We start from the raw sequence: 25,025 nt of genomic DNA, 5'->3' as shown, positions 1-25,025 counted from the left end.
TCAAAATATTCTAATTTACTGGCTTTTACCTGTATATAAGTAAACGGCTTCAGGACACAATCCATCACTTCTTTAATAAGTGACATTTCAACGTTGTAACCATCGACACATTTTTTGTTCTTAAACTGTCTGACCACTTCTAACATCACTTTCACAAACTCCACATTGACTTGTCAGATACACACTTTAACTTTTTGTCATCATTGATATTAAAATTAATATGTTTAGCCAGATTTGAGCCAACATTCACAAACAACTTATTGAATTCCTCAGCTATTTCTTCTATATTTTCAATAATTGAGTTGTCATCTTTGACCAAATATGCTGTAAAATCCTTTTTGCTAGATGTTTTAATCATAGTATTAAGCACAAGACCGCACAGAATGAAATCTTCTAAGTCATGGTCTCAGTGTGTCATGAGTGAACATGAATGATGTAGCCAGAGATCAAGCACTGTAGGAATTACTCATTTGGGATGATTTGACACATATTGAGAGATCAGTATCTAAGGTCATTAAACGGCATTTGATACAATAAAATAAGCAGTGAGCACGGCCTTTCAGATTAACTGGATACATTAGCATTGTCTGTGACCCAGACCGCTCTGGCTGCAGTGTGTGCAACTCCACTTTCAAGTCACATGTAACTTTCATTTGTGCATCTGGTTTGTGGTAGGAATGTCTCATCGACACAAAAGCAAAAAGGCGATCCACATATGCAAATTCAATATAAATACAAAATCAAGTATATTTATATTCAAATCTCAAAAATTTATTTACAAATCCACGTTTATTTATACTAATTCTTGATTTATGTTTATGTCACATTTTTATATGTATATATTTTCAAATCTCAAAAATATATTTACAAATACGCGTTTATTTGTACAAATTATTTATTTATTTGAATATCACATTTGTATTTGTATATTTATTAATAGGGATGTCTGATAATGGCTTTTTGCCGATATTTGATATTCCGATATTGTCCAACTCTTTAATTACCGATACCGATATCAACCGATACTGATATATACAGTCGTGGAATTAACACATTATTATTCCTAATTTGGACAACCAGGTATGGTGAAGATAACATACCTGCCAACTTTTGAAATCAGAAAAACCTAGTAGCCAGGGTCCAGGGGCCACAGGCCCCGGTAGGTCCAGGACAAAGTCCTGGTGGGGGGTTCAGGCTTCGCCCCCCGACGCAAAATGATTATTAGCATTCAGACAGGTTAAAATGTTGCTAAAACCATCACTTTTCTATCAGTCACAGTGACTTTTCAAAACAAAAATATTACAGCAAAAATCATATGGGTTGATTGACATGTTTATTCTGTAAGCTAACTTCAATAGTTTGAAATTATTTTGACAGTTAATGCCAGTTATCCTGTCAACCTTTCACAAGACTTCAATTTGCTAATTGAAAGTATAAACAGTATAAACACTTTTTACAGTAAACAAATGGTAAAACAGTACTAAACAATTCCATTAAAAAAAAAATTGGTGTCATTATTAACTTTCTGTCCAAGCTTGTATAATCTACTGCCTTGTTCAATTGTAAAAAATATTCTGTGCCTAAAATTCACATTTCTATCACAATTATCATACTGTAAACATGGTAAGCTAACTTCATTAAAATTAATAGTCCTGTCAATAGCATGGAATTACAATTCAAATGTAGTTTTTTTGTAAGCCTTTCAAAAGAAGTCAAAATATGAAAAATTAATGAAAATGAATTTAAGCCATCAGACACTTGAAAAGTGGCACATCACATCTCTAATGTAATCATTTTAACTTTTCAACAGAAATAGCACTGCAAAAATATTAAGGACATACTTCTGTATTTTGGTAGTTATGCTGTCAACATTTAACAAGATTTCTTCAACGTGGACTTGAAAGCATAAATAGTATAAACACTTTTAACAGTATAACAGTACTAAACAATTCCAATAGATAACATTGGTGTCATTACCTTTTTGTGGCTAAAATCCAAATTTAGCAACGGCATTAGACTTGTGTTTTTTTGTCCCAACGTGGTCTTTTACATCGCTAATTCCTCCGTGTCCGATCGAAAAATCTTGTCTGCACAAGGTGCAATTCGCGTAGTTTTCACCCTTTTTGGAATGGATAATTATTCCCGGATAGGCTTTTGAATATTCTTCACGGAATGACTGCAGTTTTCTTTTCGGTTTAAGACTCGTTTGCGATTTTTCTCCGGCTGATTCCATGATCGTTCGCTCGTTTGGAAACAATGGCAACTGGTGCCTCGTGCTTGGCAACGGTGCTATAAATAGCCTCGCGGAATGGCTCGATAGGAAGTTACGGGAAGCAGGTCGAATGTCATTGTTGTTACGCGATTTCGTGAATAAAACTTTAAAAAAAAAAAAAAAAATTTAAATTAATGAAAAACCATATTTTTTATCACTGCAACCGTAACCCGGAATAGGTTGATGAAAACCGTACTAATTACGGGAAAACCGGAGTAGTTGGCAGGTATGAGATAAGGTCCTTTCTTTAAAAATTAATAAAATAAAATAAGATAAATAAATTAAAAACATTTTCTTGAATAAAAAAAGAAAGTAAAACAATATAAAAACAGTTACATAGACACTAGTAATGAATGAAAATGAGTAAAATTAAGTGTTAAATGTTGGTACTATTAGTGGAGCAGCAGCACGCACAATCATGTGTGCTTACGGACTGTATCCCTTGCAGACTGTATTGATATATATTGATATATAATGTAGGAAGCAGAATATTAATAACAGAAAGAAACAACCCTTTTGTGTGAATGAGTGTATCTTGTGTTTTTTTATGTTGATTTAATTAAAAAAACAAACAAAAAAAACAAAAAATAACCCGATACCGATAAAAAAAACGATACCGATAATTTCCGATATTACATTTTAAAGCATTTATCGGACATCTCCATTTATTAATTTAAGCATATGTATAAATATCATATGGATATATATATATATAAGTTGATGTGAGACAATTCTACTTCCATATTAAAGTGCATACTCACGCTAAGATCTTGTGGTAGTTGATGGCGTTAGCCAAGCTTAAGAACTTCTGAATTTTATCCATGACGGAGGCGGGCTCGGTCTTCAGCATCTGTCCATCCAAGACCAACAGCTGGGGAAGAAAAGACACAAACATGTCAGTGACAGCAAAGTTGTGGAAGTACCGTATTTTCCGCACTATTAGCCGCACCTAAAAACCACAAATTTACTCAAAAGCTGACAGTGCGGCTTATAACCCGGTGCGCTTTATATATGGATTAATATTAAGATTCATTTTCATAAAGTTTAGGTCTCGCAACTACGGTAAACAGCCGCCATCTTTTTTCCCCGTAGAACAGGAAGCGCTTCTTCTTCTACGCCAAGCAACCGCCAAGGTAAGCACCCGCCCCCATAGAACAGGAAGCGCTTCTTCTTCTACTGTAAGCAACCACCCGCCCCCGTAGAAGAAGAAGAAGCGCGCGGATATTACGTTTCATTTCCTTTGTGTGTTTACATCTGTAAAGACCACAAAATGGCTCCTACTAAGCGACAGGTTTCCGGTTCATGAAAAGACGCAATCTCTCCATCCGCACACGGACTACTATTTCACAGCAACTGCCTAAAGACTTTCAAGAAAAGCTGGCTACTTTCCGTGCATATTGTAAAAACAAGATAGCTGAAAAAAAAAGATCCGGCCAGAGAACATTATCAACATGGACGAGGTTCCACTGACTTTTGATATTCCTGTGAACCGCACTGTGGATACAACGGGAGCACGTACGGTGAATATTCGCACCACAGGGAATGAGAAGTCATCCTTCACTGTGGTTCTAGCTTGCCATGCTAATGGCCAGAAACTTCCACCCATGGTGATATTCAAAAGGAAGACCTTGCCAAAAGAGACCTTTCCAGCCGGCGTCATCATAAAAGCTAACTCGAAGGGATGGATGGATGAAGAAAAGATGAGCGAGTGGTTAAGGGAAGTTTACGCGAAGAGGCCGGGTGGCTTTTTTCACGCAGCTCCGTCCATGTTGATATACGACTCCATGCGCGCCCACATCACGCTGGTTTTTAATATATTATTAAAGTTTGACTGACCTATCTGACTGTTTTTTTGACATTCCCTTTAGCGCAGTTAGATGCGGCTCATAACACGGGGCGGCTTATAGGTGGACAAAGTTTTGAAATATGCCGTTCATTGAAGGCGCGGCTTATAACCCAGGGCGCCTTATGGTGCGGAAAATACGGTAAGTTGAAAAGGATTTGCAAATCATTGTATTCTCTTTTTATTTAGGATTTACACAACGTGACAACTTCACTGGTTTGGGTTTTGTAAATGTTTGCCTTAAATTGAGCATTTTCAAGCATCTCACACTACTATTGGCCACTAAAGGAGACCAAACCAATGAGATCACACTATTTAGTATTGTGGCCACTGATTGGCTCAGCCTCAGGCAGTATTGCAATCTTAGATTAAAAGAGTGGAAAGGTCACTAAAAGGTGTCATTTTATGTCTCGACCAGGGCCAGTTTTTGCAGAAGTAAGTAGCGCAGTTAGATGCGGCTTATAACACGGGGCGGCTTATAGGTGGACAAAGTTTTGAAATATGCCGTTCATTGAAGGCGCGGCTTATAACCCAGGGCGGCTTATGGTGCGGAAAATACGGTACTCCGCACACAGTTTGGGCATACCTGGCTGGAGTGGTAGTAGTTGATCCAGCGCTCCAGGTGCACGGCGTACCAGCCTGGCAACAGACAGCGATTCTGGAGGACCCGCAGCTTGGCCGGGGCGTCCTGGCCGGCCGTGATGACATCATGGAAGGAGTATTTCAGCGCCACCGGGTCATCGTGGGCTCTTTGGTGCTGTGGGCAGACAGCGAGGAGTCCTGTATCATGTTGTGTTCTAACGAGGCATGTGTGCTCTTAAGGGTGGCCCACCTGGTACCAAGAGTACGCTCTGTCCGCTGGGTTGATAAGGATGGCGATGATCTTGGCTTTGGGCAAGAGGGCCGCAGCCCTCTGAGCAGCCACCTCCGAGTCGAAGTAGTTGGCACTTTTCTCAAAGTAGTAGTCTGAGCTGGCGTTGGAGGGCAAGGGGAAGTACTCCATATACCTGACACAGACAATATGTACTCAGTGTTCACGGGAGTCACATTTCATCGGGTGCGATTCGCACTCTGTAGACGTGGCCGTCAAACCATCACCAAGCATTGCGAGTCCGAGAAAAAAAGTGTAAAATGAGGCTTAATGATTGTGTTCTAATTGAACCTCTTGAAATTCAACGTGGATATGCATAGACATAAACACTAATTATCTTGGGGGTCTCATTCATTAATGAGTGTTTTTGTTGTTGCAGTGAATGGCCCTGGTGTCAAATTTACATCCCTAAAGTGCTCTTAAAGACCCCATTTGCATAAAAATGCCAGTAAAACAAAAGTAGTCTGAAGCTTTCGATCGTTTTTACTGTGCAACATAATAATTTGCACCATATTGCTGCCCCGCTGTCTTCCCGATTAATATGCTTTTAAACACCAGGCTGCAATCAAACTCTCCCTGGTGGGAGAACAACATGTGACATGACGTGTCCCAGAAACGTCTGTCTGCTGCCATTTTCCACACAACATTTTGGAGTGAGCTGAAGGTGCAACACACACTTTTATTTTTTACACCGCTTTTCTTCAATATGGTCACACGAGCCAATCAGAGCACTTTACCACATTTGGCGCAATACTCAAATTCACTCCGAAAACGGAGTACGTCACGAGCATTTCAGCAACCGTTGTAACAATGACTTTGTTGTCCCTAGAGAGAAAGGCTGCTAAAATATCCGTAATATCGCTAAAATTCGTTCTATTTTATCCACTAGCGACGCTGAGATCATTATTCATGCGTTCGTTACGTCTCGTCTCGACTACTGTAACGTATTATTTTCGGGTCTCCCTATGTCTAGCATTAAAAAATTACAGTTGGTACAAAATGCGGCTGCTAGACTTTTGACAAGAACAAGAAAGTTTGATCATATTACGCCTATACTGTATATACCTTTATATACATATATATATATATATATATATATATATATATACCTATACTGGCTCACCTGCACTGGCTTCCTGTGCACTTAAGATGTGACTTTAAGGTTTTACTACTTACGTATAAAATACTACACGGTCTAGCTCCGTCCTATCTTGTCGATTGCATTGTACCATATGTCCCGGCAAGAAATCTGCGTTCAAAGAACTCCGGCTTATTAGTGATTCCCAGAGCCCAAAAAAAGTCTGCGGGCTATAGAGCGTTTTCTATTGGGGCTCCAGTACTATGGAATGCCCTCCCGGTAACAATTAGAGATGCTACCTCAGTAGAAGCATTTAAGTCCCATCTTAAAACTCATTTGTATACTCTAGCCTTTAAATAGCCCCCCTGTTAGACCAGTTGATCTGCCGTTTCTTTTCTTTTCTCCTCTGCTCCCCTTTTCCTTGAGGGGGGGGGGGGGGGGGGGGGGCACAGGTCCGGTGGCCATGGATGAAGTGCTGGCTGTCCAGAGTCGGGACCCGGGGTGGACCGCTCGCCTGTGCATCGACTGGGAACATCTCTACGCTGCTGACCCGTCTCTGCTCGGGATGGTGTCCTGCTGGCCCCACTATGGACTGGACTCTTACTATTATGTTGGATCCACTATGGACTGGACTCTCACAATATTATGTCAGACCCACTCGACATCCATTGCTTTCGGTCTCCCCTAGAGGGGGGGGGGGGTTACCCACATATGCGGTCCTCTCCAAGGTTTCTCATAGTCATTCACATCGACGTCCCACTGGGGTGAGTTTTTCCTTGCCCTTATGTGGGCTTTGTACCGAGGATGTCGTTGTGGCTTGTGCAGCCCTTTGAGACACTTGTGATTTAGGGCTATATAAATAAAGATTGATTGATTGATTGAAAATGTCACTTTTGTGAGATACAGTGGGTATGGAAAGTATTCAGACCCCTTTAAAATGTTCACTCTTTGTTTCATTGCAGCCATTGGTTAAAATCAAAAAAGATCATTTAATTTCTCATTAATGTACACTTAGCACCCTATCTGGACAGAGAACACTGAAATGTATAATTATTGCAAATGTATTAAGGCTGCAGCTAACGATTATTTTTCTATCGATTAATCTATAGATTATTTTTTTCGATTAATCGGTTAATCTATAGATTTTTTTTTTTTCCGATTAATCTATAGATTATTTTTCCTTTTACCGATTATTTTTTTTTATTTAAAATGAAGATGAAAAAATAAATGTAGGCCAGTTTTTTCAAAAGGCATGACTTGTATTTACAAAAAAAAAAGTATGGCCACTCAGTCAACATTGACAACAACATGACAAAATATTCTGTAACAATGTAAACATTTAAAACTTTTAACATTTAACAAAATTAAAAGTAGCTTATTTGCTTTTTAATGTGAAAATATAAAAGTAAACATCCAGTGCAAATCTTAATATTCTGCAATAGTATAAGCATTTCTAAAGTAAAAGTATTGCTTATTTTGCTTTAAAATGTGCAAAAATAAAGATAAACATCCAATACAAAAAAGTGCAAAACGAAATATTCTGTAACAGTGTAAACATTTCAACAAAAGTAAAAGTATTGCTTATTTTGCTTAATAACACAACACTGATAGTATGATTAAAGTGAAAGTGAATTGTTGGTTTGTACATAGTATATGTAACTGTTAATGTTGTAAAAGGTATTTGCACAACTAATTAACGTTAGCGTCTTTGTGAACACTGAACAGGCATGCCAAACGCGCCTCTCAGAGCGAAACAGTGTTTTAGTTTATGAATTTACAACGCAGATACAAATGACACATTCATGTTTTTGTGTAATGATGACAACGTATACTCACGCGGACGATTGACTAGTTGATGGTGATGGCAAGAACGCTGTCGGGTGTTTTCTTTTCAAATGTTCCTTCATAGCCGTTGTGCTGCTATGATAGGCCATTTCCGCTCGACACAGTGTGCATACAACAACTGTCAAGTGTTTGGCTTTTTTCGCTGTGCTTATCCCACACTTGAAGGGATGTACCAATGCTGAATGTGGCTTCTGGATTTCACTCAAAAGACCAGACCGTAGTTACTTTTTCCTTTAGTTTGCAACAGTTTTTACAACGAAGAAACAGCTTTTTTTTTCTTCTTTAGTCTTTTTAGCTGTCATTAGCAGTGTTAGTAGACTTTAGTTTCTTTAGCTGTCATTAGCTGTCTTTAGTAGCTTTTAGCTTCTTTAGTAGGTGAAAAACATTTAAGGACAAAACACCACAAGATCAACATGCTGTAAAAAATCAATCAATTATCAATCCCATAATTTACAATTATTAATTAGGCTATCAAACTCAACCATTAAACAAGTGCAAGAAAATGGACACATCTTTTCCCTTTAAGTTAAAACAGATTTTAAATAAATTGTCTCAACATAAATGCACCAAGATACATATAAAATACATTTAAACCCAGAAACACAATAGATAAATGCAACAGAAAACCCAATATGCAAATACATAAATACCTAACCAATTAACCACCTATTTAGATACATATTTAAAATCCATATTCAATATAAATATATTATTAATTTAGCAGTGAAACACTCAATCTTAAACGCTGTCTACTGGTAGAAAAATGCCCCTTTTTCTATGCCCTCACCAGCAGCCAATGATCCAACACAGTTAAATCCAACACTTTAAGTTGAGCGACTTCACCCTCCTGATGAAGCAAACTGCTACAACATTTATCAAACTAAGCAAAGAATATCAACACTAAACAACAGTTACATAACACACTGTGTGTATTTAGCCTCCAGACTAAGCACGCTACATGCACACAACCCCCCCCAATCTCACCAGCGCAACAGGTGCGCCACACCCACGAAGAGAAATATTAAATCTTACATACTTTTGGCACAACTCTGGGTTATCTGTAATGAACTAAACCTTTTTCCACTCTGCGCTGGCGTCTTACCGGGCTCGCGCACCAGCAGATGAGACGGGAGCGCGCCGCGTTATACCTGCGCGTGAACGAAAACTGATCGGCTCTGATTTTATAAGCCGACTGGCCGAAATAATGCCCAATTATATACATTTCCTGGGGTTGCCTAGGTGAATAGGGATGCGGATGTGCTCTAAGATAAAATATAATTTTATTAAGTGGGGTTTGGCTGGTTGCTAAACAGCCACGGTTGCGAGCTCGCGCGTCAGCTGACGAGACAGCTGTTCGCCGCTACAACATTATTAGGCCGTTTATTGAAATACTCCCACACTTTTGACGACTTTTGGCGTGCTTTTTTTCCCTCGCTCGCATCGTCTGCTTTGCGCTCCGCCATGACGGCAGTGTGACGTAAATATGCGACGCGTCGAAGCATAAAAACGGCGTCGACGTATTTACGTAACCGATGACGTCGACGATGTCGACGCGTCGTTTCAGCCTTAAAATGTATTAAAAACAAAAAACTTAAAAAAAAAAAATCACATGTACATAAGTATTCAGACCCTTTGCTCAATACTTGGTTGATGCACTTTTGGCAGCAGTTACAGCCTCAAGTCTTTTTGAATACGATGCCACAAGCTTGGCACACCTATCTTTGGGCAGTTTCGCTCATTCCTCTTTGCAGCACCTCTCAAGATCCACCAGATTGGATGGAAAGTGTTGGTTTTCATCCAGAATGTCTCTGTACATTGCTGCATTTATCTTTCCCTCTATCCTGATGAGTCTCCAAGTTCCTGCCGCTGAAAACCATCCCCACACCATGATGCTGCCACCACCATGCTTCACTGGAGGGATGGTATTGGCCTGGTGATGAGCGGTGCATGGTTTCCTCCAAACATGATGCCAAAGAGTTCAATCTTTGTCTCATCCGATCAGAGGATTTAGTTTCTTATGGTCTGAGAGTCTTTCAGGTGCATTTTGGTAAACTTTTTACTAAGAAATGGCTTCCGTCTGGCCACTCTACCATTCAGCCCTGAGTGGTAGATTGCTGCAGAGATAGTTGTCCTTCTGGAAGGTTCTCATCTCTCCACAGAGGAATGCTTAGATCTGACAGAGTGACCATCGGGTTCTTGGTCACCTCCCTGATTGGACTAAGATCATACCTGCCAACTTTTGAAATCAGAAAAACCTAGTAGCCAGGGTCCAGGGGCCGCAGGCCCCGGTAGGTCCAGGACAAAGTCCTGGTGGGGGGTTCCTTCGCCCCCCGACGCAAAATGATTATGAGCATTCAGACAGGTTAAAATGTTGCTAAAACCATCACTTTTCTATCAGTCACAGGTGACTTTTCAAAACAAAAATATTACAGCAAAAATCATATGGGTTGATTGACATGTTTATTCTGTAAGCTAACTTCAATAGTTTGAAATTATTTTGACAGTTAATGCCAGTTATCCTGTCAACCTTTCACAAGACTTCAATTTGTTAATTGAAAGTATAAACACTTTTTACAGTAAACAAATGGTAAAACAGTACTAAACAATTCCATTAAAAAAAAAATTGGTGTCATTATTAACTTTCTGTCCAAGCTTGTATAATCTACTGCCTTGTTCAATTGTAAAAAATATTCTGTGCCTAAAATTCACATTTCTATCACAATTATCATACTGTAAACATGGTAAGCTAACTTCATTAAAATTAATAGTCCTGTCAATAGCATGGAATTACAATTCAAATGTAGTTTTTTTGTAAGCCTTTCAAAAGAATTCAAAATATGAAAAATTCATGAAAATGAATTTAAGCCATCAGACACTTGAAAAGTGGCACATCACATCTCTAATGTAATCATTTGAACTTTTCAACAGAAATAGCACTGCAAAAATATTAAGGACATACTTCTGTATTTTGGTAGTTATGCTGTCAACATTTAACAAGATTTCTTCAACTTGGACTTGAAAGCATAAATAGTATAAACACTTTTAACAGTATAACAGTACTAAACAATTCCAATAGATAACATTGGTGTCATTACCTTTTTGTGGCTAAAATCCAAATTTATTCTATCAGATTGATTCTGTTCCAAGACACTGAATAATGTTTGATGTTTTGGTTCGACCACATCCATATTTTTTGGCGATTTTCGAGTCGGGAAAAATTTTCCGAAATAACTGTCCCATGTGATCAGCCAGTGCGATTGGAAGTCCATGCTCAATTATTGCCTCCGTAAATAAAACTTCGGCATTTATCACATCCAAAGAATCTGTTTGGGCGACAAAAAATGTTGAAAGTTTTCCACTTGTATCGCTAGCAACGGCATTAGACTTGTGTTTTTTTGTCCCAACGTGGTCTTTTACATCGCTAATTCCTCCGTGTCCGATCGAAAAATCTTGTCTGCACAAGGTGCAATTCGCGTAGTTTTCACCCTTTTTGGAACGGATAATTATTCCCGGATAGGCTTTTGAATATTCTTCACGGAATGACTGCAGTTTTCTTTTCGGTTTAAGACTCGTTTGCCATTTTTCTCCGGCTGATTCCATGATCGTTCGCTCGTTTGGAAACAATGGCCTCGTGCTTGGCAGCGGTGCTATAAATAGCCTCGCGCATGGCATTCGGAATGGCTCGATAGGAAGTTACGGGAAGCAGTGTCGATTGTCATTGTTGTTACGCGATTTCGTGAATAAAACTTTAAAAAAAAAAAATTTTTTTGAATTAATGAAAAACCGTATTTTTTATCACTGCAACCGTAACCCGGAATAGGTTGATGAAAACCGTACTAATTACGGGAAAACCGGAGTAGTTGGCAGGTATGTAAGATGAATGCAGCAATGTACAGAGACATCCTGGATGAAATCCAACACTTCCTATCTAACCTGTATCATGAATCAATTTAAGTGGACCTCGACTTAAACAAGTGGAAAAACTTATTGGAGTGTTACCATTTAGTGGTCAATTGTACGGAATATGTACTGTCCTGTGCAATCTACTAATACAAGTTTAAATCAATCAAAACCTGGTGGAGCTTGAGAGGTGCTGCAAAGAGGAATGGGCAAAACAGATCCCTCCAAAACTGTTCAGGATCATGATTCTGCAATCCTTATGTGTGTCGGTTTGGTTTTTAATGCATGTACAGAGTGCAGGAGTATTATCCATGATTTGAATAAGTACTTTTAGGGGATTTGGTTTAAATTGCAAAGATGAATTACTCTCATACTGTAATGAGTGGGGCAGGTCTAACAGATGCTTGATTTAAAAAGACAGGTATGCTTTGGACCACTTGGCTGCCATGTCAGCTTTCTTACCAGTCAATGCCTCGGTGGTAGTTGTGGCCGTTGAAGAACTGGATCTCCTCAAAGGTCTCCTTGCTGGGGTAGTTACTGGTCAGGTCGGGGTGCATGCTGAGGAACAGGTAGAGGGCGGTTGTGCCTGAGAGGGCAGCCCAAGACAAGAGTGGAGTTGACAGCAGGGAGGAAATAAAGAGCAAGGAAAGAGGATTAAGCGAGGGTAAATCCAATTACTTTGTACCTAGTACAGTGAAGGCTGACACTCGTGTAATGGAAACTGCATAACTAGGCGGTAACACCTTAATAACAAACCAGCGCTCAATGAAGGAGAAACATTGCTGACTTCCTGAGAGATAATCAAATGCTTTTTAACGTTTTCACTTCAACCTGTAGAGGGGGCTGATGTACTGCATCTCACCTGTCTTCTGAGGGCCAATGACAAGGAGTTTGGGGAAGCGGTCACATGTTTTTTCTTTGGACCAGATGTCCTTATGTCGTTTGTCCTCACATGGATCCTGCAGAGGAACAATTCAACACAAATGACGTTCATACATAGCACTCTGCTTGCATGAACAAATTCATTTTGTTCGTCCTATCTCGTCGATTGCATTGTACCATATGTCCCGGCAAGAAATCTGCGTTCAAAGAACTCCGGCTTATTAGTGATTCCCAGAGCCCAAAAAAAGTCTGCGGGCTATAGAGCGTTTTCTATTCGGGCTCCAGTACTATGGAATGCCCTCCCGGTAACAATTAGAGATGCTACCTCAGTAGAAGCATTTAAAACTCATTTGTATACTCTAGCCTTTAAATAGCCCCCCTGTTAGACCAGTTGATCTGCCGTTTCTTTTCTTTTCTCCTCTGCTCCCCTTTTCCTTGAGGGGGGGGGGGGGCACAGGTCCGGTGGCCATGGATGAAGTGCTGGCTGTCCAGAGTCGGGACCCGGGGTGGACCGCTCGCCTGTGCATCGGCTGGGAACATCTCTGCGCTGCTGACCCGTCTCCGCTCGGGATGGTGTCCTGCTGGCCCCACTATGGACTGGACTCTTATTATTATGTTGGATCCACTATGGACTGGACTCTCACAATATTATGTCAGACCCACTCGACATCCATTGCTTTCGGTCTCCCCTAGAGGGGGGGGGGGTTACCCACATATGCGGTCCTCTCCAAGGTTTCTCATAGTCATTCACATCGACGTCCCACTGGGGTGAGTTTTTCCTTGCCCGTATGTGGGCTTTGTACCGAGGATGTCGTTGTGGCTTGTGCAGCCCTTTGAGACACTTGTGATTTAGGGCTATATAAATAAAGATTGATTGATGATTGATTTCAACCATTTAAAACAAAATGCGAGAATAGAACGTGAAGGTTTTTTGTTCTCACCTGCCAGAGTGGATCTCTCTCGGAGGGGAACAAGCTGAAGTATTTTTGAGCCAGCTGCACAGGCGGGAGGGTCTGCATCTTCAGGTTTGTCCAGGTCTTGACGAACATCATCAGGCTTTTAAACGTGTACAGGCCAAGGCGGTCATTCCCATAGTTGGACAAATGAGTCATGAAAATGCTGATCTGTTGGGAAGGAGACTGTTGTCAGCATTCAAGCATCAAGAACAACTAAAATATAACATTCATTTTATTACCGTATTTTCCGCACCATTAGCCGCACCTAAAAACCACAAATTTACTCAAAAGCTGACAGTGCGGCTTTTAACCCGGTGCGCTTTATATATGGATAAATATTAAGATTCATTTTCATAAAGTTTCGGTCTCGTAACTACGGTAAACAGCCTCCATCTTTTTTCCCGGTAGAACAGGAAGCGCTTCTTCTTCTACGCAAGCAACCGCCAAGGTAAGCACCCGCCCCCATAGAACAGGAAGCGCTTCTTCTTCTACTGTAAGCAACCACCCGCCCGCGTAGAAGAAGAAAAAGGGCGCGGATATTACCGTACGTTTCATTTCCTGTTTACATCTGTAAAGACCACAAAATGGCTCCTACTAAGCGACAAGGATCCGGTTCATGAAAAGACGCAATCTCTCCATCCTCACACGGATTACTATTTCACAGCAACTGATATTCCTGTGAACCGCACTGTGGATACAACGGGAGCACGTACGGTGAATATTCGCACCACAGGGAATGAGAAGTCGTCCTTCACTGTGGTTCTAGCTTGCCATGCTAATGGCCTGAAACTTCCACCCATGGTGATATTCAAAAGGAAGACCTTGCCAAAAGAGACCTTTCCAGCCGGCGTCATCATAAAAGCTAACTCGAAGGGATGGATGGATGAAGAAAAGATGAGCGAGTGGTTAAGGGAAGTTTACGCGAAGAGGCCGGGTGGCTTTTTTCACACAGCTCCGTCCATGTTGATATACGACTCTATGCGCGCCCACATCACAGATGGTGTCAAAAAACAAGTGAAGCACACAAATACAACACTCGCCGTCATTCCGGGTGGATTAACCAAAGAACTCCAACCGCTGGATATTGGTGTCAACAGGGCATTCAAATCACGACTGCGAACGGCGTGGGAACAATGGATGACCGAAGGCGAACACACCTTCACTAAGACAGGCAGACAGCGCCGGACGACATACGCCAACATTTGCCAGTGGATCGTAAATGCCTGGGCAGATATTTCGGTCACAACTGTGGTCCGAGCTTTCCGGAAGGCAGGATTCACAGAACTGCTGAACAGTGACACTGACTCCGATGACTTCGACGAGACGGAACCGGCCATTTTGGATCCCACATTTGCCCAACTTTTCAATTCGGACACCGAAGGAGAAGAATTCGAAGGATTTACGAATGAAGAATAACTTCAGAAGGTGAGCGCTATGTTTATTTTGTGTGTTGTGACATTAACGTTCGAGCAACATTATGTTGCTATTGCTCTGCACTATTTTGAATTTTACTATGTTTGTGATTGCACATTTGCGTACATTTTGGGACAGAGTTGTTAGAACGCTGGTTTTTAATATATTATTAAAGTTTGACTGACCTATCTGACTGTTTTTTTGACATTCCCTTTAGCGCAGCGTAGGCGCGGCTTATAGTCCGGGGCGGCTTATAGGTGGACAAAGTTTTGAAATATGCCATTCATTGAAGGTGCGGCTAATAATCCGGTGCGCCTTATAGTGCGGAAAATACGGTACACAGATTTGATGAACAGTCTTACATTTTGATATGTGTACACCGGGCCTATTCAACTGGCGGCCCGAGGTTAGTACAAAACTTGGGAGACAAGCATTTTTCCAGCAAATTCCTAAAAACACTATAATGCTCCTGTTGTACAGAAGAACTTGGACCTCTAAGCAGATCCTTCAATCGACATTTGAAACTTGTTGGCAAACATAAAACACTGGGGTCCAAACTTGGGATTTACATAATTGAGGCACTCCTCAAGGCACCCCTTTAAGTCCTCTCCGTTTTGGCGGTTAGTTTTTTTTTGTCGTAATGTGACTTATGTAACAAAGGTCTTGCTGTAGTAGGTTTACTTCAGATGAAGTCAGAAGTCATCTGTTCAAGTTCTTTAGTTATACTAGCGGTGTTCTTCTAGGTTCCATTTTAGGCATACTTGCCAACCCTCCCGGATTTTCCGGGAGACTCCCGAAATTCAGCGCCTCTCCCGAAAACCTCCCGGGACAAATTTTCTCCCGAAAATCTCCCGAAATTCAGGCGGACTCAGGTCCTCCATAATATAAAAAAGCGTACCTGCCCAATCACGTTATAACTATAGAATGATGGAGGGCGAGTTCTTGGTTTCTTATGTGGGTTTATTGTTAGGCAGTTTCATTAACGTCCTCCCAGCGTGGCAACAACACACAACAACAGCAGTCACTTTTTTGTATACCGTAAAGCAGTTGGTCTGCCGTAAACAGCAATGTTGTGACACTCTTAAACAGGACAATACTGCCATCTAGTGCATTTGATGAAAGCACTTTTGTGCGTGCCACACATCAATGCATCATCAGAGAGGGTGTTCAGCATGGTTTGAAAAATAGTGACAGAGAATATAACAAGGATGGACAATTCAACCCTTAACTCAACAATGAGTAGATGAGTGTTATGTGTGTGTATATGTGTAAATAAATGAACACTGAAATTCAAGTATTTATTTTATATATATATATATATATATATATATATATATATATATATATATATATATATATATATATATATATATATATATATATATATATATATATGTATGTGTGGGAAAAAAATCACAAGACTATTTCATCTCTACAGGCCTGTTTCATGAGGGGGGGTACCCTCAATCGTCAGGAGATTTTAATGGGAGTATTCGCATACCATGGTTTATATAGGGCACAGAGTGGGTGGGTACAGGCTGGCCTAGGGGCGTGGTGATTGGCTCATGTGTTACCTAGGAGGTGTTTCCGTCTGTGGCGGCATGTTGTTACAATTTCGCTGCGCTTGTTGAGGGATGACAGGTCTGGACGGTAAATAATAAACAGTTTCTCTTTCAAGCATAGGTTGCATCTTTTATTACCACTATTGTAAGGTGTGCTGGATGCAAGAATTTGCCATGTTATTGAATATTCAACATTATTGTCTTTGAGGTCCCAAATGTGTTTGCTGAGTTCTGTGGTATTTCGCAGGTTTTTGTTCCTGAAAGAAGCCTTGTGATTGTTCCATCTGGTTTTGAATTCTCCCTCGGTTAATCCTACATATGTGTCGGATGTTGAACAATAATGTTGAATATTCAATAACATGGCAAATTCTTGCATCCAGCACACCTTACAATAGTGGTAATAAAAGATGCAACCTATGCTTGAAAGAGAAACTAATATTAGAAAGGCGTTTAATTCGCCAAAATTCACCCATTTAGAGTTCGGAAATCGGTTAAAAAAATATATGGTCTTTTTTCTGCAACATCAAGGTATATATTGACGCTTACATAGGTCTGGTGATAATGTTCCCCTTTAAGAGTTGGACAATATTGGAATATCGGATATCGGCAAAAAAGCCATTATCGGACATCTCTACTATTTTACAGTACAATTTTGTAAATGTTAAGTTTTTACTGTCAAATGGACAGTTTACTTAAAACAATTGATATAATCATACTTGCCAACCTTGAGACCTCCGATTTTGGGAGGTGGGGGGAGGGGGGAGGGGGTGGGCGTGGTCGGGGTGGGAGGGGGCGTGGCTAAAAGGGGAGGAGTATATTTACAGCTAGAATTCACCAAGTCAAGTATTTCATATATATATATATATATATATATATATATATATAACAAATACTTGACGTTCAGTGAATTCTAGCTATATATATATATATATATATATATATACGTATATATATATATATATACGTGTATATATATATATATATATATATACGTATATATATATATATATACGTGTATATATATATATATATATATATATATATATATACGTGTATATATATATATATATATATATATATATATATATATACGTATATATATATATATACGTATATATATATATATATATACACGTGTATATATATATATATACGTATATATATATATATATATGTATATATATATATATATATATATATTAGAGATGCGCGGTTTGCGGGCACAACCGCGGAGTCCGCGGATTATCCGCGGATCGGGCGGATGAAATTTTAAAAAATTAGATTTTATCGCGGGTCGGGTCGGGTTGGGTGGTTCAAATTATTTAAAAAAATTTGATTTTAATAGATTCAGGCGGGTGGCAGTTAAACCAATTGGGAAATATATATACATAGTTAAATGTTGTTACCCACATACGAAAAACGAGCAGGCACCTGCAGCATATGCCACAACAGAAGAAAAAAATAAAAAGAGATGGACACTTTTACGGAGCGGAGAAGGGACGCCTCGCCGGGGTCCGGGACCGAGGCCCCTCCCCCGAGAGGGCCCCACCGGGAGCCGTAGCTGAGGCGATCCGCGAGAAGGGCCCGACGCACGTCCAGGGTCACCACCGCGCCCACCGCACCGACACCCCGCCTCGTCCGCCTTCGCCGCGGCCGGCGTCACGCGCAGCAGGTAAGCAGCTTACCTGCCCGCCACCCCCGTGGCCGGGGGCTCGTAACAGGGGTCACTCCGCGCGCTCCGCCCGCGCAGCTTACCTGCCCGCCACCCCTGTTGCCGAGGGCGCGTAACAGGGGTCACTCCGCGCGCAGTGCGCTCACGAAAGGGGTGGGGCTCACCCTGGTTGATATAGACAGCAGGACGGTGGCCATGGAAGTTGGAACCCGCTAAGGAGTGTGTAACAACCCACCTGCCGAATCAACTAGCCCTGAAAATGGATGGCGCTGGAGCGTCGGGCCCATATACCCGGCCGTCGCCGGCAGCGAGACGCGCTTAAAGGTGCGCTCAGCGCGGCTCCCATATGATTGCGCACTGGTGTGCGTCTGGGTCGTGACAGCGTGGCACGCGAATGTCTGTGCTGCATTGGATCAGTCTCCTTTCTTTAACAGGCAAAAGCTTTATAACCTCACTAATGCCTTGCATCGTCTATATTAGATATATAACAACAGGCGGGTGCGGGCGGATGCGGTTCTGATCAAATGTTAGATCGGGTGGATTGCGGATGGTTGACGACTTTCTGATGCGGTTGCGGATGAAATAATTGCCTATCCGCGCATCTCTAATATATATATATATATATATATATATATATATATATATATATATATATATATATATATATATATATATATATATATATAAATTTTATTATTTATATAAAAAATAAATACTTGAATTTCAGTGTTCATTTATTTACACATATACACACACATACCACTCATCTACTCATTGTTGAGTTAAGGGTTGAATTGTCCATCCTTGTTCTATTCTGTCACTATTTTTCTAAACATGCTGAACTCTGATGATGCATTGCTGTGTGGCACGCACAAAAGTGCTTTCATCAAAATGCACTAGATGGCAGTATTGTCCTGTTTAAGAGTGTCACAACATTGCTGTTTACGGCAGACCAACTGCTTTACGGTAGACGAAAACGTGACTGCTGTTGTTGTGTGTTATTACCGCGCTGGGAGGACGTTAATGAAACTGCCTAACAATAAACCCACATAAGAAACCAAGAACTCGCCCTCGATCATTCTACAGTTATAAGGTGAATGGGCAGGTATGCTGGTTATATTGTGGGTTAGCAGACCTGAATTTCGGGAGATTTTCGGGAGAAAATTTGTCCCGGGAGGTTTTCGGGAGAGGCGCTGAATTTCGGGAGTCTCCCGGAAAATCCGGGAGGGTTGGCAAGTATGGATATAATTAATAATGAAATCCAGAGGCAAATGCATACATTATTCAGTGTTACAAGCAGCCATAACTGCCATGTGGCCTTCAATGAAAACCAGTTTGACGTCCCTGATCTAGACGTTGCTGTTCACTGGTAGTCAAATTGGGACATTACTGTGCTGCACGCCACAGGACTGTAACTAATTGAAAGATGACATATGACGGGAGATGGCTGCCAAACAGCTGGGATGCGATGATGATAGCAATACAGCAAGTATGCAAGAGCGAGTAAGTGCTACTGTTTTATTAGATGAAATGTTTGTATAAAGTGCAATGTGCATAGCAACAGTTGGAATTTAGAGAAATAATCTCAGAGCTGACTAGAAAGAGACATTGTCCTGCCACGTGAATGGATGAGGGACAAAAAGGCCACCTTGTACTCACCGGGTTCAGCAGAACCGTTTGGAAGAGTTCCCCCCCGTTGATGAGCTTGTCCAGCTCATTGGGGCTGCCTGGGTAGTCTTTATAGAAGATGGTGTGTGTGAAAAGACCACACGTCTGCCTGGGCAGCACCTGCCAGGAGAACACACACATCAAGTCAACAAACCGAATGGCAGGAATGAAGCAAAACCCTTTCTTTTAATTCAGCTAAAACGCAACATCCTCAGCAGGAGCGATACAGTGCCGACTCCACATTGTCATCCCTATTATGCAGCTCCATAGCCAAAGCAAAGCTCTTATTCGCATGCACGTCTATATGGAAATGGATGGAAATGCTTTTAGAGTTTGAAATATCTGGGGGACTGAATATCAATCATCCCTAAGCAGCGGAAGACGGTTCATTCAGACTCCTCCAAGGACGGGAGGAGAGCGTCCAGACCACACAGGCCCACTCAATGCCAACACTACAAAGAAAACCTGGACTGAGGCTGCACACTTCCCATCTGCTGTGAAGGTCAAGCAGGCAATGGAGGAGATAAGATTGTTTCCCCCTTTCAATGTCATTTATTTAGTTTTAACGTTGCTTGGGAAACTTGAATATTCAGCGCTGTGGAAGAGATGGAGTACGGCGGTGGAGACGTCCGTCTTTGTTAAGGTGCACAGCCAGGTGTCTTGTGCTAAACTATACCATCATGAACACTATCCACTTGTTTGGAGCCACAACCACAACACATGGTCAGAAAGGCTCTTACTCCAGGCACCTTGTTCATATTTTCAACAACTAGAGACTAGAAATGTCCGGTAATATCGGACTGCCGATAAATGCTTTAAAATGTGGTATCGGAAATGATCGGTATCGGTTTCAAAAAGTGAAATGTATGACTTTTTAAAAGGCCACTGTGTACACGGACGTAGGGAGAAGTACAGAGCGCCAATAAACCTTAAAGGCACTGCCTTCGCGTGCCGGCCCAGTCACATAATATCGACGGCTTTTCACAGCCATACAGGTCACACTGAGGCTGGCCGTATAAACAAGTTTAACACTGTTACAAATATGCGCCACACTGTGAACCCACATCAAACAAGAATGACAAACACATTTCAGGAGAACATCCGCACCGTAACACAACATAAACACAACAGGACAAATACCCAGAAGCCCTTCCCTAACCCAAACCCTTTTCCGGGATGCTACAATATACACCCTCGCTACCCCCTACCCTCCACCTCAACCTCCTCATGCTCATGTCCCAAATTCCAAGCTGCTGTTTAGAGGCATGTTAAAAAAAAAAAAAAAGCACTTTGTGACTTCAATAATAAATATGGCAGTGCCATGTTGGCACTTTTTTTCCACAACTTGAGTTGATTTATTTTGGAAAACCTTGTTACATTGTTTAATGCATCCAGCGGGGCATCACAACAAAATTAGGTATAATAATGTGTTCATTCCACCACTGTATATATCGGTATCGCTTGATATCAAAATCGGTGATTAAGAGTTGGACAATATCGGATATCGGCAAAAAAGCCATTATCGGACATTTTTGTGGTCCCCTTTATTTGGAAAAGTATCCAAAAGTATTGAAATACATTTTGGTACCGGTACCAAAATATTGGTATGGGGACAACCCTGGAGTCTATGGAAGAGCAGGGAACCCCGTAAATGGTGATTTTTTTTTTTAATGCATGATTTTGTTCATAATTACTTTTGAAGTTCACAGTGACCACGGCGACAAAAACATGTCTGTGTGCGGAAATGGGCTCCAGTTTTATAGACCACGTCACACCAAGAGGGTTGGCGATGGAAAGGGGGCGTTCCAAGTCAGTTATCTACCGATTACTCAAGAACTTATTGATATTATGGGAAATACATAAAGAGAACTTGTTAGTGAAATGTTGGTCATCTGGACACTGAGGGTTTTGGAAAGTCTGATATGGGGCCACAAAAAGCCTGACATTTCCATCCATCCATCCATCTTCTTCCGCTTATCCGAGGTCGGGTCGCGGGGGCAGCAGCCTAAGCAGGGAAGCCCAGACTTCCCTCTCCCCAGCCACTTCGTCCAGCTCTTCCTGTGGGACCCCGAGGCGTTCCCAGGCCAGCCGGGAGACATAGTCTTCCCAACGTGTCCTGGGTCTTCCCCGCGGCCTCCTACCGGTCGGACGTGCCCTAAACACCTCCCTAGGGAGGCGTTCGGGTGGCATCCTGACCAGATGCCCGAACCACCTCATCTGGCTCCTCTCCATGTGGAGGAGCAGCGGCTGTACTTTGAGCTCCTCCCGGATGGCAGAGCTTCTCACCCTATCTCTAAGGGAGAGACCCGCCCAAATGAGGAAACTCATTTGGGCCGCTTGTACCCGTGATCTTGTCCTTTCGGTCATAACCCAAAGCTCATGACCATAGGTGAGGATGGGAATGTAGATCGACCGGTAAATTGAGAGCTTTGCCTTCCGGCTCAGCTCCTTCTTCACCACAACGGATCGATACAGCTTCCGCATTACTGAAGACGCCGCACCGATCCGCCTGTCGATCTCACGATCCACTCTTCCCTCACTCGTGAACAAGACTCCTAGGTACTTGAACTTCTCCACTTGGGGCAAGGTCTCCTCCCCAACCCGGAGATGGCACTCCACCCTTTTCCGGGCGAGAACCATGGACTCGGACTTGGAGGTGCTGATTCTCATCCCAGTCGCTTCACACTCGGCTGCGAACCGATCCAGTGAGAGCTGAAGATCCTGGCCAGATGAAGCCATCAGGACCACATCATCTGCAAAAAGCAGAGACCTAATCCTGCAGCCACCAAACCAGATCCCCTCAACGCCTTGACTGCGCCTAGAAATTCTGTCCATAAAAGTTATGAACAGAATCGGTGACAAAGAGCAGCCTTGGCGGAGTCCAACCCTCACTGGAAACGTGTCCGACTTACTACCAGCAATGCGGACCAAGCTCTGACACTGATCATACAGGGAGCGGACTGCCACAATCAGACAGTCTGATACCCCATACTCTCTGAGCACTCCCCACAGGACTTCCCGAGGGACACGGTCGAATGCCTTCTCCAAGTCCACAAAACACATGTAGACTGGTTGGGCAAACTCCCATGCACCCTCAAGGACCCTGCCGAGAGTATAGAGCTGGTCCACAGTTCCACGACCAGGACGAAAACCACACTGTTCCTCCTGAATCTGAGGTTCGACTATCCGGCGTAGCCTCCTCTCCAGTACACCTGAATAGACCTTACCGGGAAGGCTGAGGAGTGTGATCCCACGATAGTTGGAACACACCCTCCGGTTCCCCTTCTTAAAGAGAGGAACCACCACCCCGGTCTGCCAATCCAGTGGTACCGCCCCCGATGTCCACGCGATGCTGCAGAGTCTTGTCAACCAAGACAGCCCCACAGCATCCAGAGCCTTAAGGAACTCCGGGCGGATCTCATCCACCCGCGGGGCCTTGCCACCGAGGAGCTTTTTAACTACCTCGGCAACCTCATCCCCAGAAATAGGAGAGCCCACCACAGACTCCCCAGGCACTGCTTCCTCATAGGAAGACGTGTTGGTGGGATTGAGGAGGTCTTCGAAGTATTCCCTCCACCTGACATTTTGTTCTCTGAAAAAGAGCAGATGTATTTCTGGCCGAGAGGGAGATTAATAAAAGAAAAAAATGCCCGAGAAGGAGATCATTAAGGACAGTGCATGTAGAGTGTGGAGGAGGATGTTGATAGATGGCGTGGCGCCAGAGGTAACAAGTTAATGAGGCCTCGTGGACGCCTGGTTGGAGAAAAAGGGTGGTGCTTACGCTGATGCCGCTGTGGATGAAACCTCGTCGAAACCGGGCCGGCTTTAGGTGCGGATATTCCTCGGTGCTGGTCACCTTGATGCTCCACACTTTCTTCCAGGCGTCATAGAGCTGCATGTGGACAGGGTAGACGCCCGAATGGTGGGGCGAGACCGCGTAGCCCATGTTGGTGGGGATGCCGTGCTCCTGGCGGTGGAGAGGTAAAAGAGGGCAGATATGAACAAAAGGTCAGTTTTATTAACACCCTGCGTGCCACAGCCTATAATCATGTTTCCCACCATGGTGAGCTTGCCAAGGAGCTCCCAATAAAAGCCAAAGTTGGCTTGAGTCTGCGTCACAGTGTGTGTAGGATGGTGATAGCCATGTCAGCACCGCAAATAGGCTGACATCATTCAAAGCCTGACGCATTGCAAATCCCACCAATGAATTACGCAATTAAGAGGAACATGACTCAGTTCAGGCCAAAAATAGAAGACATCTGGTTATTTGAAAAAGGCAGCTTTTGTCCCCTTGTCCTCTTCCTACTAACACTGAAGTTACAATTCTCTGTTTACCAATCCAACACCCCAACTAGGGCTGGGTGATATGGCCTTTTTTTAATGTCTCCATATCACATATATCCGTCCTATCTTGTCGATTGCATTGTACCATATGTCCCGGCAAGAAATCTGCGTTCAAAGAACTCCGGCTTATTAGTGATTCCCAGAGCCCAAAAAAAGTCTGCGGGCTATAGAGCGTTTTCTATTCGGGCTCCAGTACTATGGAATGCCCTCCCGGTAACAATTAGAGATGCTACCTCAGTAGAAGCATTTAAGTCCCATCTTAAAACTCATTTGTATACTCTAGCCTTTAAATAGCCCCCCTGTTAGACCAGTTGATCTGCCGTTTCTTTTCTTTTCTCCCCTGCTCCCCTTTTCCTTGAGGGGGGGGGGCACAGGTCCGGTGGCCATGGATGAAGTGCTGGCTGTCCAGAGTCGGGACCCGGGGTGGACCGCTCGCCTGTGCATCGGCTGGGAACATCTCTGCGCTGCTGACCCGTCTCCGCTCGGGATGGTGTCTTGCTGGCCCCACTATGGACTGGACTCTTACTATTATGTTGGATCCACTATGGACTGGACTCTCACAATATTATGTCAGACCCACTCGACATCCATTGCTTTCGGTCTCCCCTAGAGGGGGGGGGGGTTACCCACATATGCGGTCCTCTCCAAGGTTTCTCATAGTCATTCACATCGACGTCCCACTGGGGTGAGTTTTTCCTTGCCCGTATGTGGGCTTTGTA

At 42.5% G+C, this 25,025-nt stretch overlaps 1 protein-coding gene across 1 annotated transcript in view; it reads right to left on the bottom strand.

The window, feature by feature from the left end:
- Positions 1 to 25,025, bottom strand: part of ndst1b (N-deacetylase/N-sulfotransferase (heparan glucosaminyl) 1b) — a 245,040-nt gene that overhangs the window by 22,967 nt on the left and 197,048 nt on the right. The window contains exons 6-13 of the mRNA XM_061930656.2: positions 23,744 to 23,929; positions 19,954 to 20,082; positions 13,633 to 13,815; positions 12,672 to 12,768; positions 12,272 to 12,395; positions 4,948 to 5,122; positions 4,702 to 4,872; positions 3,034 to 3,143 (exon numbers count right to left, since the gene is read on the bottom strand). Coding sequence (XP_061786640.1) covers positions 3,034 to 3,143; positions 4,702 to 4,872; positions 4,948 to 5,122; positions 12,272 to 12,395; positions 12,672 to 12,768; positions 13,633 to 13,815; positions 19,954 to 20,082; positions 23,744 to 23,929 — 1,175 coding nt within the window. The remainder of the gene's footprint in view (positions 1 to 3,033; positions 3,144 to 4,701; positions 4,873 to 4,947; positions 5,123 to 12,271; positions 12,396 to 12,671; positions 12,769 to 13,632; positions 13,816 to 19,953; positions 20,083 to 23,743; positions 23,930 to 25,025) is intronic.

This window comes from Nerophis lumbriciformis, linkage group LG36 (genome assembly GCF_033978685.3).
Source record: "Nerophis lumbriciformis linkage group LG36, RoL_Nlum_v2.1, whole genome shotgun sequence".
NCBI classification, from domain to species: domain Eukaryota; kingdom Metazoa; phylum Chordata; class Actinopteri; order Syngnathiformes; family Syngnathidae; genus Nerophis; species Nerophis lumbriciformis.
This window is presented reverse-complemented; position numbering and strand designations above follow the sequence as displayed.